The 14150-nt window shown below is 40.7% G+C and overlaps 1 protein-coding gene across 6 annotated transcripts in view; it reads right to left on the bottom strand.

The window, feature by feature from the left end:
* STRN (striatin) overlaps positions 1-13682 on the bottom strand; it is a 68115-nt gene extending 54433 nt beyond the window's left edge. For 2 of the 6 annotated variants that reach the window (XM_064414771.1, XM_064414768.1), the window contains exons 1-2: positions 13252-13680; positions 1010-1113 (exon numbers count right to left, since the gene is read on the bottom strand). In XM_064414771.1, coding sequence (XP_064270841.1) covers positions 1010-1113; positions 13252-13557 — 410 coding nt within the window. In that variant the 5' untranslated portion in view covers positions 13558-13680. Of the gene's footprint in view, positions 1-1009; positions 1114-9245; positions 9269-12829; positions 12858-13251 lie in introns of those variants that run through there. The other 4 variants (XM_064414769.1, XM_064414770.1, XM_064414773.1 and 1 more) reach the window with 4 other exon arrangements.
* Positions 13683-14150: the final 468 nt, after the last annotated feature.

The following is a 14150-nucleotide window of genomic DNA, read 5'->3' on the forward strand; positions in this document are numbered from 1 at the left end:
AACAGGTTGCTACCAGAAAGAGACAAACTGGATGGTAGAAGACATCCTGTGCTAAAGCAGCCCATATAAGATGAGCAAATCTGAATGCAATACAGGAATGTAACTATTGGTGTCCTTTTAAAATTATCTACCTATGATATTCTATTCTTCATTTGCATATGTGTGTATTTTAAATCTTATTTCTACTAAACAAACTATTTCAGAGGCTTATTTTATTAAAGAAAAGCAGGAATTATCTGATAGGAAAATGATAATGTAAGCAATGACTGCTTTGCAACAGTACCATAAATATTCTTTATTCAAGAATTTTAAAACACATTTCACTAATTAAAAGAATTTAAATTAAACTTGGCCTAAAATAAATCAGTTGAATACAGAGATTTCTGAAAACATGATAAAAAACCATCTTGCTTGCCTCAAAGGTTAGAATAACAGGAAAGTATACATAATAATAAAATGGTAAACTGGGGGCTTGTACTATAATGTCCATGAACAAAGAAATAGACACTGATTAACTGGTAAACATAAACATTTTTTCAATCACACAATTAACCTCCAAAAGATATTCTTGTAGAATCTCTCATACTGAAAAGACTAAAAACTTAGCAAGATTAAAAAGTAGTAATCATTAGACTGAAGACAATTATTCAAGATTTCAGTTGATTCAGTATTAATAAACAAAGTTATTACTTTGAATAAAATGAAAATACACTGTAATTCTGGAGTATAATTATACAGTTCAGTGAAATTTTACCAACGGAAAGCATTCATTATTGATCAGCTATGGGTTTTGTGAGCATGTTTTTCAAGCCATACTATTTTAGCTATTGTTCTTATCATAATGCAAACATTTAGAGTAGTGGTTTTATTTAGTACAGTAAAATTTGTCAATCTGAGAACTGAGTAGAGACAGAAAAAATATTTCTTGGTTTTGTCAAATAAAAAGGCAAAAATAAAGTTTCTGTCTTCAGCATTTCTTCACCACATACTCTTCACAAAAGCAGCATACCTTTCCTGTTTGAGCGCATATTCCAGCATTTTGATTCTTCGCACTAGATCCTTCTTCAGATTTTCCTGTCCTTTCCTTTCACCTTGAAGGAAGGCAATCTGGGCCTGCAAAAGCAAGTGTTCAATTTATTATCTCCTTGCTCAAAATTATTCAGCTTAGCTCTTAAGTGTGTGTGTCTTCCGAAGTTAATTTAATATTCATTTGTAGAGTTCAAAAGGAGTTGGTTTACTATGCTTCAAAAACATTAAACACTTACAAAAAACACTGCATAGATAAGCCTTCTAAACAGCATGCTCACTACAGATCCAAAAAAAAAAAAAGATAAGAAATAAAGCAATTTTGGTTTTGGTTTGTTTGACAGGGTTTGTTTTCTCTCTTGGATAAACACTCAATAAGGGATAAGGAATGGATAAAATAAGCACACAAAAAGCCTTCAGCAGATAAAAGTATTTACCAACAATAAGCAAGAGAAGATGATAAAGTATTTCTGCTCACTAACTGAAGTAATGTATAATTAGGCTATAATTCCATAGATACATGTCAGATACATGACACTAGTAAAAAAACCTGATGTAAACTATGTTCAGCTAAAATAAGAACAAAAGAAAAATAAAACCCTGTCTGTAATACAGGGTTAAGTGTTAATTATGATACTTACTAAAATAGGTTAAGGAAAGCTCTCCAGAAATACTGTAATTAAGAGAGGAAGAAAAAGGAAAACAGGTATTTTGGTGAGGGAGACAAGGAAAGGTATTTTGGTGAGGGAGACAAGGAAAGAAAAGGCACATAAGCAAATAAGAGTAAAGTAGAAAATAGGCAGCTAACCTCTATCAACTTCCAGCACAAGTATTTAGTTGCCTGTGAAAAATCTCCTTTAAATAGAAAATTATGACAAACACAAGACATTAATTCCTAATCATAAAGGAAGAACTACCTGTTTTTCTACCTAATGCTCAGAGGCAAGTTCTTATGCTTGCTCAACTCACAAATACACTTTTAGACAAAAATACCTACAGGCAGTCACCACTTCATGCCTCAACCTCATCTGCCATTTCCAGGATCAGAAGCTTTCTGCACCTCTACAGTTAAGTCTCCACACATCTCATCTGTCTCTTGAGAAGCACAGACAGGATAAATAGCAATTGGTCTACACCATCAGCTGTTGAGCATGACAACCTATAACCCTTTCATTTAAATATATGCCCATGAAAGTCAGGGATTAAAAATGAGCAGGAATACCCTATCCTCACCTGTTACAACCTTGCAAGCAGTCCCCAGATATTTTAGTTAATGGAGATAGTTGCTTCCAAAGAATCTGACTGCAGATTTTTACCCCAAGGTGAGAAAAAACAGAGTCTCTAAATGTCATTTTCTTTCCAGCAACTATAAAGGGAAAGCACATAACTAACTCAGTTGAATTTTGGTGACCAGGCAAGATGAATCTTACACCCAAAGCCCATTTGTTGGTGGCCAGCAATAGCAGCTGCTCTAAAATATCACACCAGCTGACATAATATTATTGCTCAAGTACAGTCAGTAAATAGCTTGACAGGCACCTGAAGGATCCTTAACTGCCAGTCACCAACTAGACCAGCCAGTTTATGACAAGAGAAAAACACTGGCTGCTCTCCAACTAAGTCACTCTTCTCCTTCAACAGGGGGAATACACTTGAATTAAAAAAAAAAAAAAAGTCAGCTGAATCAAAAGAAAGATCTCTCACTCTGGCATCAACTACAATTGAATTCTAACGTCAGTTTTATGCTCAGATTTAAAGAAAGGCACAGAAGAAACAAATGCTGATGCTGGAGTCAGCATTTCCTACCCTGAGGAATGTAACTGAGCAAGAAGGATCTCAGCTCAACAAGGTCAGCATCCCTCCCAAGAGGAGCATCTCAGGCACATATAACTTAGTTTGCAGTAACTGTACAGACACACAGATTCTCACTCCCTATCTCCACACAGGCCCAGCAGAACTGAACACAATCATCAAAAGGGAGAGAACATCAAAACGAAATTTTAGAAACAGAAATCATGGTGTAAACATGTATTTGGCTGGAATGAAGAACATCATCCAATGCCATCAGGACACAAGCTGAAGTGATCTATTATGTGACCTGCTGTCTGCAAGCAATTTCTAGCCAAGAATGAACTGACTGAACACGCTGGAATGAAGCATTTTTACCCAGAAGGCTGGCAAACAACGCAGCTCACGCACTGCTACACTACAAAGGTCAAAGCAGCATTACTGTGCTAACAGTTGAGGCTAAAGTCATCTTCCACTGGTAACAGCCCAAACTAAATTAAAAAAATGTAACTTCTCAGTAGTTTTAACAGCTTCCTTTTGTAAGACAGAGACATAAATGGATATGATTGAGAATTATCACATGACACCTCTTCATATGGACATCTTCTGTTGTCAGTAATACCTCCATAATGATGTCTTAGAACTTTCCTTTTTCCTGGATTTTCAAGAAACACCTGTGTTTCTTACTTAAAATGCATGCAACAACAACAGACGAATCTCCAGCCCTACAGAAGCTTACTGCTAGGATCCTTCAAGGTTAATAAATATATAATTTACAGATAGGAAGTTTTACTGGTACTTCCAGAAACTGAGAATAATTTTGCTCTCTCCTTGGAGGCTGAATGGTTACTAGCATAGTTTGTTCATGCTTTTCTTCACAGTAGCATCCTTATGCCTAATACTCACTATTTTTGAAGAATTCTGCCTCTGGAAATGAGAATACTTACATTTGGTCATTTTTATAGCATAGAGAAATATTCCCTCTCTTTTCCACAAGATGTTAGCAACCCTTATCCCTCAACAATTATAATTACGTCAGCCTCAGCAGACAATAAAAATCAGTTAGACATGTAAGCTTAAATATTATTTGAGAAATGATGATATTTAGGTTTGCTTATATTGCACGTAAGGACAATATTAAAATAAGAATTGAAATTTTATATTAACAATAATATACTAACAGTTCATATGTCTTAAGTAGATTTCATTCTTTAAAATTTCATTCTTTTGGCAATTCACGGAAAATATGCAAAGGAATAAATGTTCATACTATAAAACAAATACTTTGCAGATAAATGCAAACTGAATAAACAAATACAATGAGTTTAAGTATCTAAAATGACAAATTATGGCATGAAGCAGGATTTTTGCAGCCTCTAAAACAATACAGTGGCAACTGTAGGATCACTATTTCCAATTAAAATACATAGACAACATCTGTCTAAATGTCTGTGCATTTAATGTGCAGTAGGTCTGGGTTGAAACATGATGAAAATTGTAAGTGAACTGCCCAACTACAGTTTTCTTATGTTTCAGGCATAAATGACAGAATTTTACCAATAGGCTGAGACTCCACAGGTGACTTCCCACAGCTGCAGCTTTAACCCAAGTCAAATCTGGAGCCTGAGCTACACCTGAGGGAGTAGAGGAGCAAAGGAGATTCCCTTCTGCTTTGAGTAATCTGCAACACTGTTCTACACTTGTGTTTTGGCCACTCCTGGGAAAGTTTGCCAAAAATTTCAAGAATTCGCAAATATTCCCAGCAAACAGGTTCTGCGACAACTGACCTTCTAGGTAATAAGGTTAAAATACATCACGTTGTATTTGCAACCTCAAACTTGCCTATGGGGATCACGCAAAACCTCATATTGTTCCTTGCCTCATGGGTGGGGCGCATCGTCTCCATAAAGCGCCCGGCCCCGCTGGCTCCACAGCAAGAATCAAGGCAGGACCCGCCTGGAGTTTATTCCAGGCTAAGTGCTACAAGTTACTGTATTCCAACTCAACTGCGAAATTAAGATCAAGAGAGAAGGAGAAAATAAAACAAACAAAAAAAACCAAAGTCAACCCAAACAAAAATAGCCGCCACAAAACCAGAGAACACTGGAAAAAGACGTGCCTGGAACAGTCTACTTCACTGCAATTGTTGAGTCCAGTATTTTTTTTTTTCATTTCGTCTCACGGAATTTTTTTGTATGACCAACTGCAACATAACCTAGAAGTGTCATACACATCCAGTCTATGTTACAGCACTGTAGCTACCTTAACTATTCCACTTCTCTACTAAGAGGTTTTAAAAATAACATTCATTCTTATATTAAAAAAAAATTCAAAGACAACATTACTGTTCTACAAAATTCCCCAAAGGACTCTAATGTCGCATTACTTTGAAGCAGACAAAAAGGTGATACAATGTTTTAGGTAGCACCAGGCTAGAAACAACTCTTTCTATAAATGTTGTTGACTTCTTAATACTGGCTTAGCAGGTATAACAACATAATTAAATCATGAAATCACCTCTTAGTAAGTCCAGATTTCACCAATGTTTAAAAATTTACACTGAAAGTTTTAATTCCTTGAATCAGCAACCACAACAAGCATGTTTAAAGTATATTATATTTAGACATCCTTTTAGGCTTATACCTTGACACTACCTAAGAACAGGAGATAAAAAAATTCTCTTCTTTAACAGGAAATGTTAAAAAATAAACATACTATGACTGCTAAACTGGTGCACATTTAGTATCAACTTCTATCAATTACTGATTTTACAGCTATTTCAAGTTAAAAGGCAATTTATTTTTTTTAATTCATAAGACTCAAAAATTATAAAAAGCCTTTCTAGTCTTCTCTAAAACATCTATCATAATATTTTAAAGTAAATCTCACTTCAAATTTAAGGGCATTTAAAGGTCAACAGACATTATTTGACAAAGAGCTACTAAGACACAGAATTCTCTACATAATGCTTCCATAATTCAACAACCAGGTCTTCAGAGGTTGAAAGAAAAGAGGACAAAAGGGTGGTGGGGGGAAACTGCAGGGAAAGTATTGCAAAAAATATGCAGATAGCTAAAATAACTAAATACATTAAAAAGATGAATCAATCTGGAACAGTTGTGCTAACCGGTCTACCAAGATCTGCCAGAAGGATTCTGCAGGCTGCCAGGCCACTTGGTATTTTAGATTATAGCCTGGCTCACTGAAGCACTACATGTTTAAGTATATTTGTAAATAAGTGTAGGCATGCCCCAGGGGTGAGAAGAAAAGACAGGGAAGGGGGAAGGGAAATATCAATGGTCTAGTACAACTAGGGAACAATTTTAAGAGGCACCATACTTCACATCACTACACACACCTACTCGTACTCTGTGCCAAGAGAGGCGAGGAAGTTTTTGTAATTCCTGCAGCCACTTAAGATAACAAAACTGAAGTGGGGCCACAGGCTGCAACGACTGGCAGGCACCAAGGCATATTTAACTTCACCCCGCACAGAAGGTACTTCATCCCATTTATCCCTCACATGCTCTCACTGGATAGCACCTCATGAGACCAGGGCAGAGCACGATCTGCTACTGGCACCTTATTTTTGTTGGACTTCTCAGAGATGTCCTAAAACTAGGATCAGAGATAAACCCAGAAAAACCATCCAAAAGAAATGAAGAATTTAGTTTACAGTAAAAAAAACTATGGATGAAAATGCCATTTACTTACATTCTTTGTTTCTCAAACAATGTTTTCAAAGAGAAAACACTGTTTGAAAAACAAATTCAGTAAGACTGAAAAACTCCTAATAAATTATTCAGAATTTATTCACAATTTATACCTGGCAGTAAGAGATTACTAACTTAGGCATCTTAAAAACAGGAAGACTTGTCTTTCTGCAGTTTGAAGTGTTCTACTACATAGATCTCTGTTCAGATATCCAGAGATTTTATTCTCTCTTCAGTGCTGCCTTTCAGTATTCTAGCAATTTTAAGCATCAAAACAGTTGCCAAGCAATGTATAGTCAGCTTATTTAATCATTCTTCATAAGCAAAAATTTTCTCACCAGTCATTTCTGTGGTACACGTACTTAAGTGGTGAACATTTAACTTTTTTCCAACCCAAGAGCACGTGCCATGTACACTCATATAAGCACAAAAAGAGCACAGCTCTTAATTCTATTATGTAATTCTATAAGCAACACTGCAATGGCATGTCACAAAATAATCACATATTATGAGCTGGAGTCTAAATTGCAAATGCTCAAATTCCTTTCCACTTGCTGTACAAGAACAGCAGAAATGCAGCGACAGCAGTCAGCACCAGGACTGATAAACAGACTCATGGCCCACATTTAAACAGACAATGGGAGTTCACAGGCCGAATGAATCACTTGGGGTATGGCAAGACAAGGCACAAAAAATTCTGGAGGAGATTTTTAGATTTGGCTTCAGTAACAGAAAGAGGAGTGAACCAGACTTGACCACACAAGCATTTGCAGAGACAATTGGCACACTCCAGTTCCTCACTCACAGCTACTCCTTGTACTCAAGCATGCGTGACCACTCTGAACTGACTTGGGCATCAAGTGAAACAAATACAAAAATAACTGATTTTGTTCTTACCTCCTGTTTACAAGCTAGGATACGAATATCATGCATGCCATTTTTGCTCCAATGCTTTTGCAATCCTGCCCTATGTGACTGCACTAAAGGGAAACATATTCCTGGCTAAGACCAAAAAAATGCAGTCTTTCCTCACTGCAATCCTTAATTTAACTTCTTTATCACTGGGTTATTTTCAAAACCATTCAGCAGTAGTGAGCATATAGTGAACTTTTTTCAAAGAGGAGAAGAACACCTGAATGAGTTCATCTACAGGCCCACACAGAACAGGTCACTCAGCTAAAATCAACTTTTGCTTTCACATTTCAGAGTATTTTTATTTCTAGTTTATTGTCTGCAAAACTTGAATTCTGAGCACTCTGAAATTATTCCAAAGAATAAATTCTTTCAGGTTTCCAAGCATTTCCCAGCATCTAAAACATGAGGATCCCTCATCTACTTCACTTTTTAACTAAGAAACTTAAAAATCACAAGGCTCACCAGCCTTGCTAAGCCAAATACACGAGTAGGTTACTGACCAATACTTACTTTCTCAGAAAACTGTTTACTGATAACAGTTTTAGTTACAGCTTGGTATTTGTACAGTCTTACTTCTTTTAGCACTAAATTAAGATGAACCAAAAGTCTTAGGCAATTCACATGATCTTCCTTAGGGAATTTTACACAGACCATTCTAAAATTAGTAAATAAAGTTTCCGTGTCTATCTACTGAAACGTCAATAAAGGCTAAGTTATATTTGCAACTTGTTGTTCAAACAGTGCCAAGTTACTTATCTCTGATGCAATTATACTGCCATAAGCCAAGACCCTCAAAAGAAAAAGAAGGGTTACATTTTGAGGACAGAGATACCAAATTAATTAAAAGTGTGCACCAATAAAGACACTCTCACCATATGCTAAGCTGACACTGAAAACCAAAGTTTTCCACCTAGAACACAGTAATCTATTCCATTTTTGCTCAACCAAAAGAAAATAGAAAATGCCTTTTTCTTCTTGCAAGCATAACTTTCTATGGGATGAGTTTGAAAGGTTTAAAGACCACGTGGAGACAATGTAACATTATAAAACTCTCCCAGTTCATACTACATCAATATTTACAGCACCATTTTCCTAAAGGATTTAGGCTATTTAAGAAACACATTTTCATTACACTTAAACTAAATTACAGGTTTGACAGACATGAGAAGAACTAAAACATCTGATGCTAGGAAATGATCACATCAATACCTCAGCATTGTGATCACAGCTTGTTTTCTTCTGCCTTTCTTTTGATTTATCTGATATATATAAAACAATAAAGTTGAAATTATTGCTTTTCTGCAGTGGAGATGTATGTAACATTAATCACTGGTGGTTCTTTTGTACTATCTGCTTTATGAGAAAAAATATTTCATAGAAGACTTTTACAGCACTTCTGCCAATTCATCTTTGATTGAGAATATCAGAAATTTGACCTAAATCATCATACTTGAAAATCTTATACACAACTTCTTCACATTTTATTTATCTTCCATTTTATTCGTCAAACTGTATCTTTAGGACTTTTCCATTAACTTAATAACTGATTTCACCAATTCACTGCTCATTACTTTTTCTCTGAACAATACTTTCAGATTATCCAGCTATCAGAAGAACTTCTAACTAGAAATTTAATCCAACAAGAGGACCATTATCTAAAAGCCAACAAACTGTAAATATCAACAATTTCTGAATCAAGTAACAAATGTCCTAAACCACACTATAAATAGTCACAGCCATCTGTCTGATTTGCCCCTTCTCCTCATTACTTTAGCTTGTCTATCTCCAAGGACACAATCTTACCATGTAGCACGCCTGGTTTCATCGCCTGCCTCTTGCAGCAGAAAAGCAGCAGCAGCAAGGGGCAAGATCCCCATCCGTGATCCCCCCCCAGAGAGCTAACATTGCTAAATCTGACTTCCATACACGATCTCAAGTGCTTATCTATTACTTCCATCACATTCCTTCTACTACAGCTGTTTGCTATCATTTAACCACATTTTATCTCATTTCATTATCTCCTTCCCTATCATTTGGGTGGTGTTTTCTTGTTCTTTTGGCACTGTCTTACAAGGACTATTTTTAACAAAGCTGTAGAAACACAAGCACATTGTATCCACCCATTCTCCCTAATTTCCTTGCAAACCTTTTCAAAGAAAGTTTACCCAGGAAAAATAATTTTCATGTAATGCTATCAGGTCCCACCACTTGTATGGAGTCTACTACTCCAAAGAAACAAGTTACTGGTTAGAGGAAATGAAAACTTCAGCAGTGATGAGGACAAAAGCTTGAAAATTCCTTAGCAGGATGGGGGGTTGTCCATAAACACAGTTACAGCATAGCAGTTTGTTGCAATTTAGACCATTTGTGAAATGAGGAGAAATGCCAATATCTGCAAATCTGAAGTTCTGCCAGAAAAATGTTTGACAGAAGCAAAACTTTCCACAGCAACATATGCACTGCTTGCAAAGACAACATTTCTAGCCAAAACAAAAGCCACACACACCCACACCTTCCAAGCTCGTCCAGCCTTGCTGCTGGCTGGGACATGGCTGTGCATTGGCAGCACTGGGCTCTGCGGGGTCCCAGCCCCCGGGGCAGAGTCCCCATTCTCCCCCAGGGGTGAGAGATGGATAATTAAAAGGGAAATAACATCCAAAAAAGACAGTCACTCCCAACCAGTCAAAAGATCCATGGTTAGGGCAAGACACCAGTATGGGAGGCAGTTCAACCCCTGTTTGCCTCAAGCAAAGATATGGATTTCAGTGCCCTGCACATGCATTTGATCAAACCCTTTGCTATTTTGGGATGGGCTTGTCCAACACATAATGACAACTATGAAATGTCTCTGTGTCAGTCCAAAAAAAATGCAGAACAAAAAAAACCTGAAGTTTTTTTAAAACTTGCAGAACAGGAAACCCTGTCTTGTCAACTCTCCCAAGCAGCTGCTAGAAGAGCCTAAGAAAAGGAAAATCACTAATTTCTGAAAAGATATGAAAACAGACTATAATGCCATAAAGCACTGTTTGTGAATACTTAAATGAGGATTAATAACGTTAGTATTCATCCTAGTTAATTACTTCACAGGGCACCACGAAAGTCTATTCTCAGGATAATTTTTCAATCTGCAGATGTCAAAGTACTGTAAACAGAAAGCAAACATTAAAAGTTAAATATGTAATCAGCAGATAAACATCTAGGAGAACCCCATATTAATCTGCTTTCATTCTTATTTGATATACACAGCTTACTAATGATGCTTCCATAGATATAAATACTGAAGCCCTCTTTTGCCCTGAATGAGGAAGATTATATAATAGAGGCAACAATAATTTCAAAAGGTTCAAGAAAAATAATTAGAAAATCAAAATAAACATGAGTATTTGCCAGGGAAAGCAAAATACAGGCACTGATAGGGAGACAAACCTTGGAAAGGCAGTACTAGACCAGTAACTAAGAACAGATTAAACTGCCCAGCTTTCTAACTCACACATGTTATGGGCTTGGGTGCATGTCCCCTGAACAAGCACCACAGAACACAACAGGAAGGTACTCTACCTGGCCATCACATTTAGTTCCACACAGTTAATTAGAAGGATAAGAAAAAGAGAAAATAAAATGCCTAGAGAGGAAGAAGAGGAAGTCAGGAAATCACAACGGGACTGACTTACAAGGTGTTTTTTGGAGAGAGGGTAGAGTGGAACTAACCAACAACTACAGAGCAGAAGCCAAGCACAGTAATACTGTGGCATAAGGTATCCCAAGTATTGCAATATCCTAGCAGGTAAGGAACCAGAGATAAAAGAAGTCTACCTCTTAGAAACTAGATGAATTGCAGGAAAAAGTTATGGGATACTAAGCCCACCACACTAAATAAGTCCTTTGCCCCACAGCTTCCCAAAAGTGGATGGATAATCTAGCACTGGAATTTGCATTGGATAAAAGTACAATGAGGAGCACTGCATCTTTATCTCGGGAGACAGAAACTGTCCAACCTCAAATTTCCATTATTCTGTTAAACATTTCCAAATATACAGGACAACAATAGGCTTCAAAAGGAGCACAGAGCAGGTCTTTAATTAACACTGCTCATGCTTCAGGTGTACAATTTCTAAAAGCCACCCTGTAGTTGCTGAACCCCTACCACAAACCTCTCACACAGATCCAAGAACATTCATCTGCAAATGGTCACAGCAGACGTTAACGCCTGATGTCTGCAGAGATAGCCAAGAATTTTGCACCTTCCTGAACATGACTCTGCAGCAGATAAATGCTGCTACAGCTCGTGGCAATGCCAGCCACAGCTAATTATAACTTTATTGAGATGTTTTGGCAAGAGTCAAAGGCATTCAAGCAAACAACTTGTGATGGGGTTATCTGCCACTGATAATACATGACTTCTGCAAATAGTCTAAATACTCCATTTCTTTCCTCCTCTCTCATCCGTAACACCAAGTTTTTGAGGGATACCTGGGGGAGGAGGAAGGATGTCATGTTGCTGAAGGATGTGATAAATATGCAAAGTGTTATTACTTTTAATAAACTGGCACCATTTCCTAGGTCCTGTAAAACAGATTTTTTTTCTCCAAAGCAATATCTGATATCTGAATCAGCTACAAATATATGTCAAGATATTTATGGGCCTCCACTGGATATATGACACATGAGGTTATTCCTATACATAGCTAAGCTACTAACTTTCTACACAGTATTAACTGGATGTAGTGAATAGAAATACGATTCACTTACTAACCAATTTCTCACTGAATTGTGGAAGTTAAAATTAAAATTACTCTCTTGTTCTCATGACCACTTCCTTTAAATTCCTACAAGGGAACTCTCATTAAAGAATGTCACACCTGCCACTCTTCTCAGAGTGGTTGTTTGATGTAGGTAGAAAGTAAAATTTAAAAGATAGAGAAACCAACCCAATAACCAAAAAAACAGAGAAGTGGTTTGCATTACTAAACAGAGTCAAGGCTCCTCTTGACAAAGATTGTAATTTCAAGGAAAGCCATAGAAAGAAGAGATGGACAGGGAGAAAGAGACAAAGGAGACCAAAAAAAGAAACCCATAGACACTTTTCAGTCTCAAACATTGCCACACGAAAACCAAACAGTGGGCTGCTAGCAACATGGCCAGCGTTAAGGCTTAACACAGGGATTTTCTTGTAAACAACACCAAAGAGGAACGAAGGTTGCATTATCGACTGTTATTGGAGTTAATGCAACGTGCCCATCACTGAAGTATCTGACAGCAATGGCTCTAGGCCAGCAGCTCACAAGTTCTTTCACCACAAGATCACTATCATTCCTTTCATGCATTAATGAGCGTATCAACCCCATCGCTTTTCAAACGAAAACACTACATAACGTGCCCCATAGTACCGAAGGGGATCCAGCCGGTCCCGCGGGCGGGGCGGCACCACGGGGGCGCGCAGCGCGCCGGGGGCGGCTTCGCAGGGGTTATGGAACTGGCGGCGAGCTGGGGCCGCCGACCCCGAGGGGCATCTGGAAAGCGCCGGGGAGGAGGCGAGAGCGGCACAGCGCGCAGGGGCCGCTCCCCGCCGGGCCGGGCCCGCTCCCCGCTCCCCGCCGGGCCGGCCGCCACGTCCCGCCCCCCGCCCGCCGCCGCGGGGGGCGGCCCCTCGGGGGCAGCGACACAGCCCGGCCGGCCGCTCCCTCTCGGGGGAAACAAGCCGCAGCAGCGCCCGGGGCGGCCGCTCCCCTGCAGCTGCGTAGACGGGGGACACGGAGGGGAGCGGCTGCCGGAGCCGGGGCTGCGGGGGGTGGAAGGTCGCGGGTGTTACCTGCAGCTCCGCCCGCTCCGCCTCCCACTCGGCGCGCTCCGCCTCGAAGCGGCCCCACTCGTGCTGCAGGAAATGCAGGATGCCCGGCACGCTGTACTGAGCCCGGGACGCCGAGAGCGGCGCGGCGGCTCCGGAGGCTGAGACTCCCCCTCCTCCGCCGCCTCCTCCTGCTGCCGCCGCCGCGGCCGCCGCTGCCGCCGCCTCGCCGGGCTCCAGCCCCGGCCCGCCCGCCGGCGGCGGCAGCAGGAGGGCGTTGTTATTGTTATTGTTGCTGAAGAAGACGCCGGGCCCCGCTTGCTCGTCCATGGCCGGGCCGGGTCCGCCTGGCTCGCCGCCGCCGCTCCCGCCGCGTCCCGGCAGCAGCAGCAGCAACAACCTGGGCGCGTCCCGCCCGCCGTCACCGCCTGACAGCCGCCCCCGCCCGCCGCTACGGTGGCCCGGCGGGTACAGCGCCGGGCGGCGATTCGCCCCGCCGCCTCGCGCGGCGTCCTGGGAATTGTAGTTCCGCTGGATGGCGGCGAGGATTCCTCGATCGCCGCCCTCTTCCCGCGCCGTCCGTAATTCCAGGGATGGAGCTCGGACGGCTGAGCCTCAGCGCCGGGACGGGCGGTCCGGTCGGCTGGGCGGGGGCACTGGCGGGAGGGGCAGGGCAGTCCCTGCAGCGGGAGCACAGGTTAATGGCCACCTCCACCTCCGAGCGGGATTGAAACGGCTTGGGCTCTCCCGCAGCCACGGCAGGAGCACGGGAAGGGCGGGGGTCCCGCAGCAGTTCCCCATGCTCCGGTCGGGCCCTGCCCTGGCAGCTCCGGCTTTGCTGCTTCCTCCGCAGCAGCGCTCGGCCTCTCGCTGCCAAAAGCTGGAAACCCTGCCCAAGGCTTGAGCCCTGCCCAAGGCTACAG

Source organism: Passer domesticus, chromosome 3 (assembly GCF_036417665.1).
Source record: "Passer domesticus isolate bPasDom1 chromosome 3, bPasDom1.hap1, whole genome shotgun sequence".
Taxonomy (NCBI): Eukaryota; Metazoa; Chordata; class Aves; order Passeriformes; family Passeridae; genus Passer; species Passer domesticus.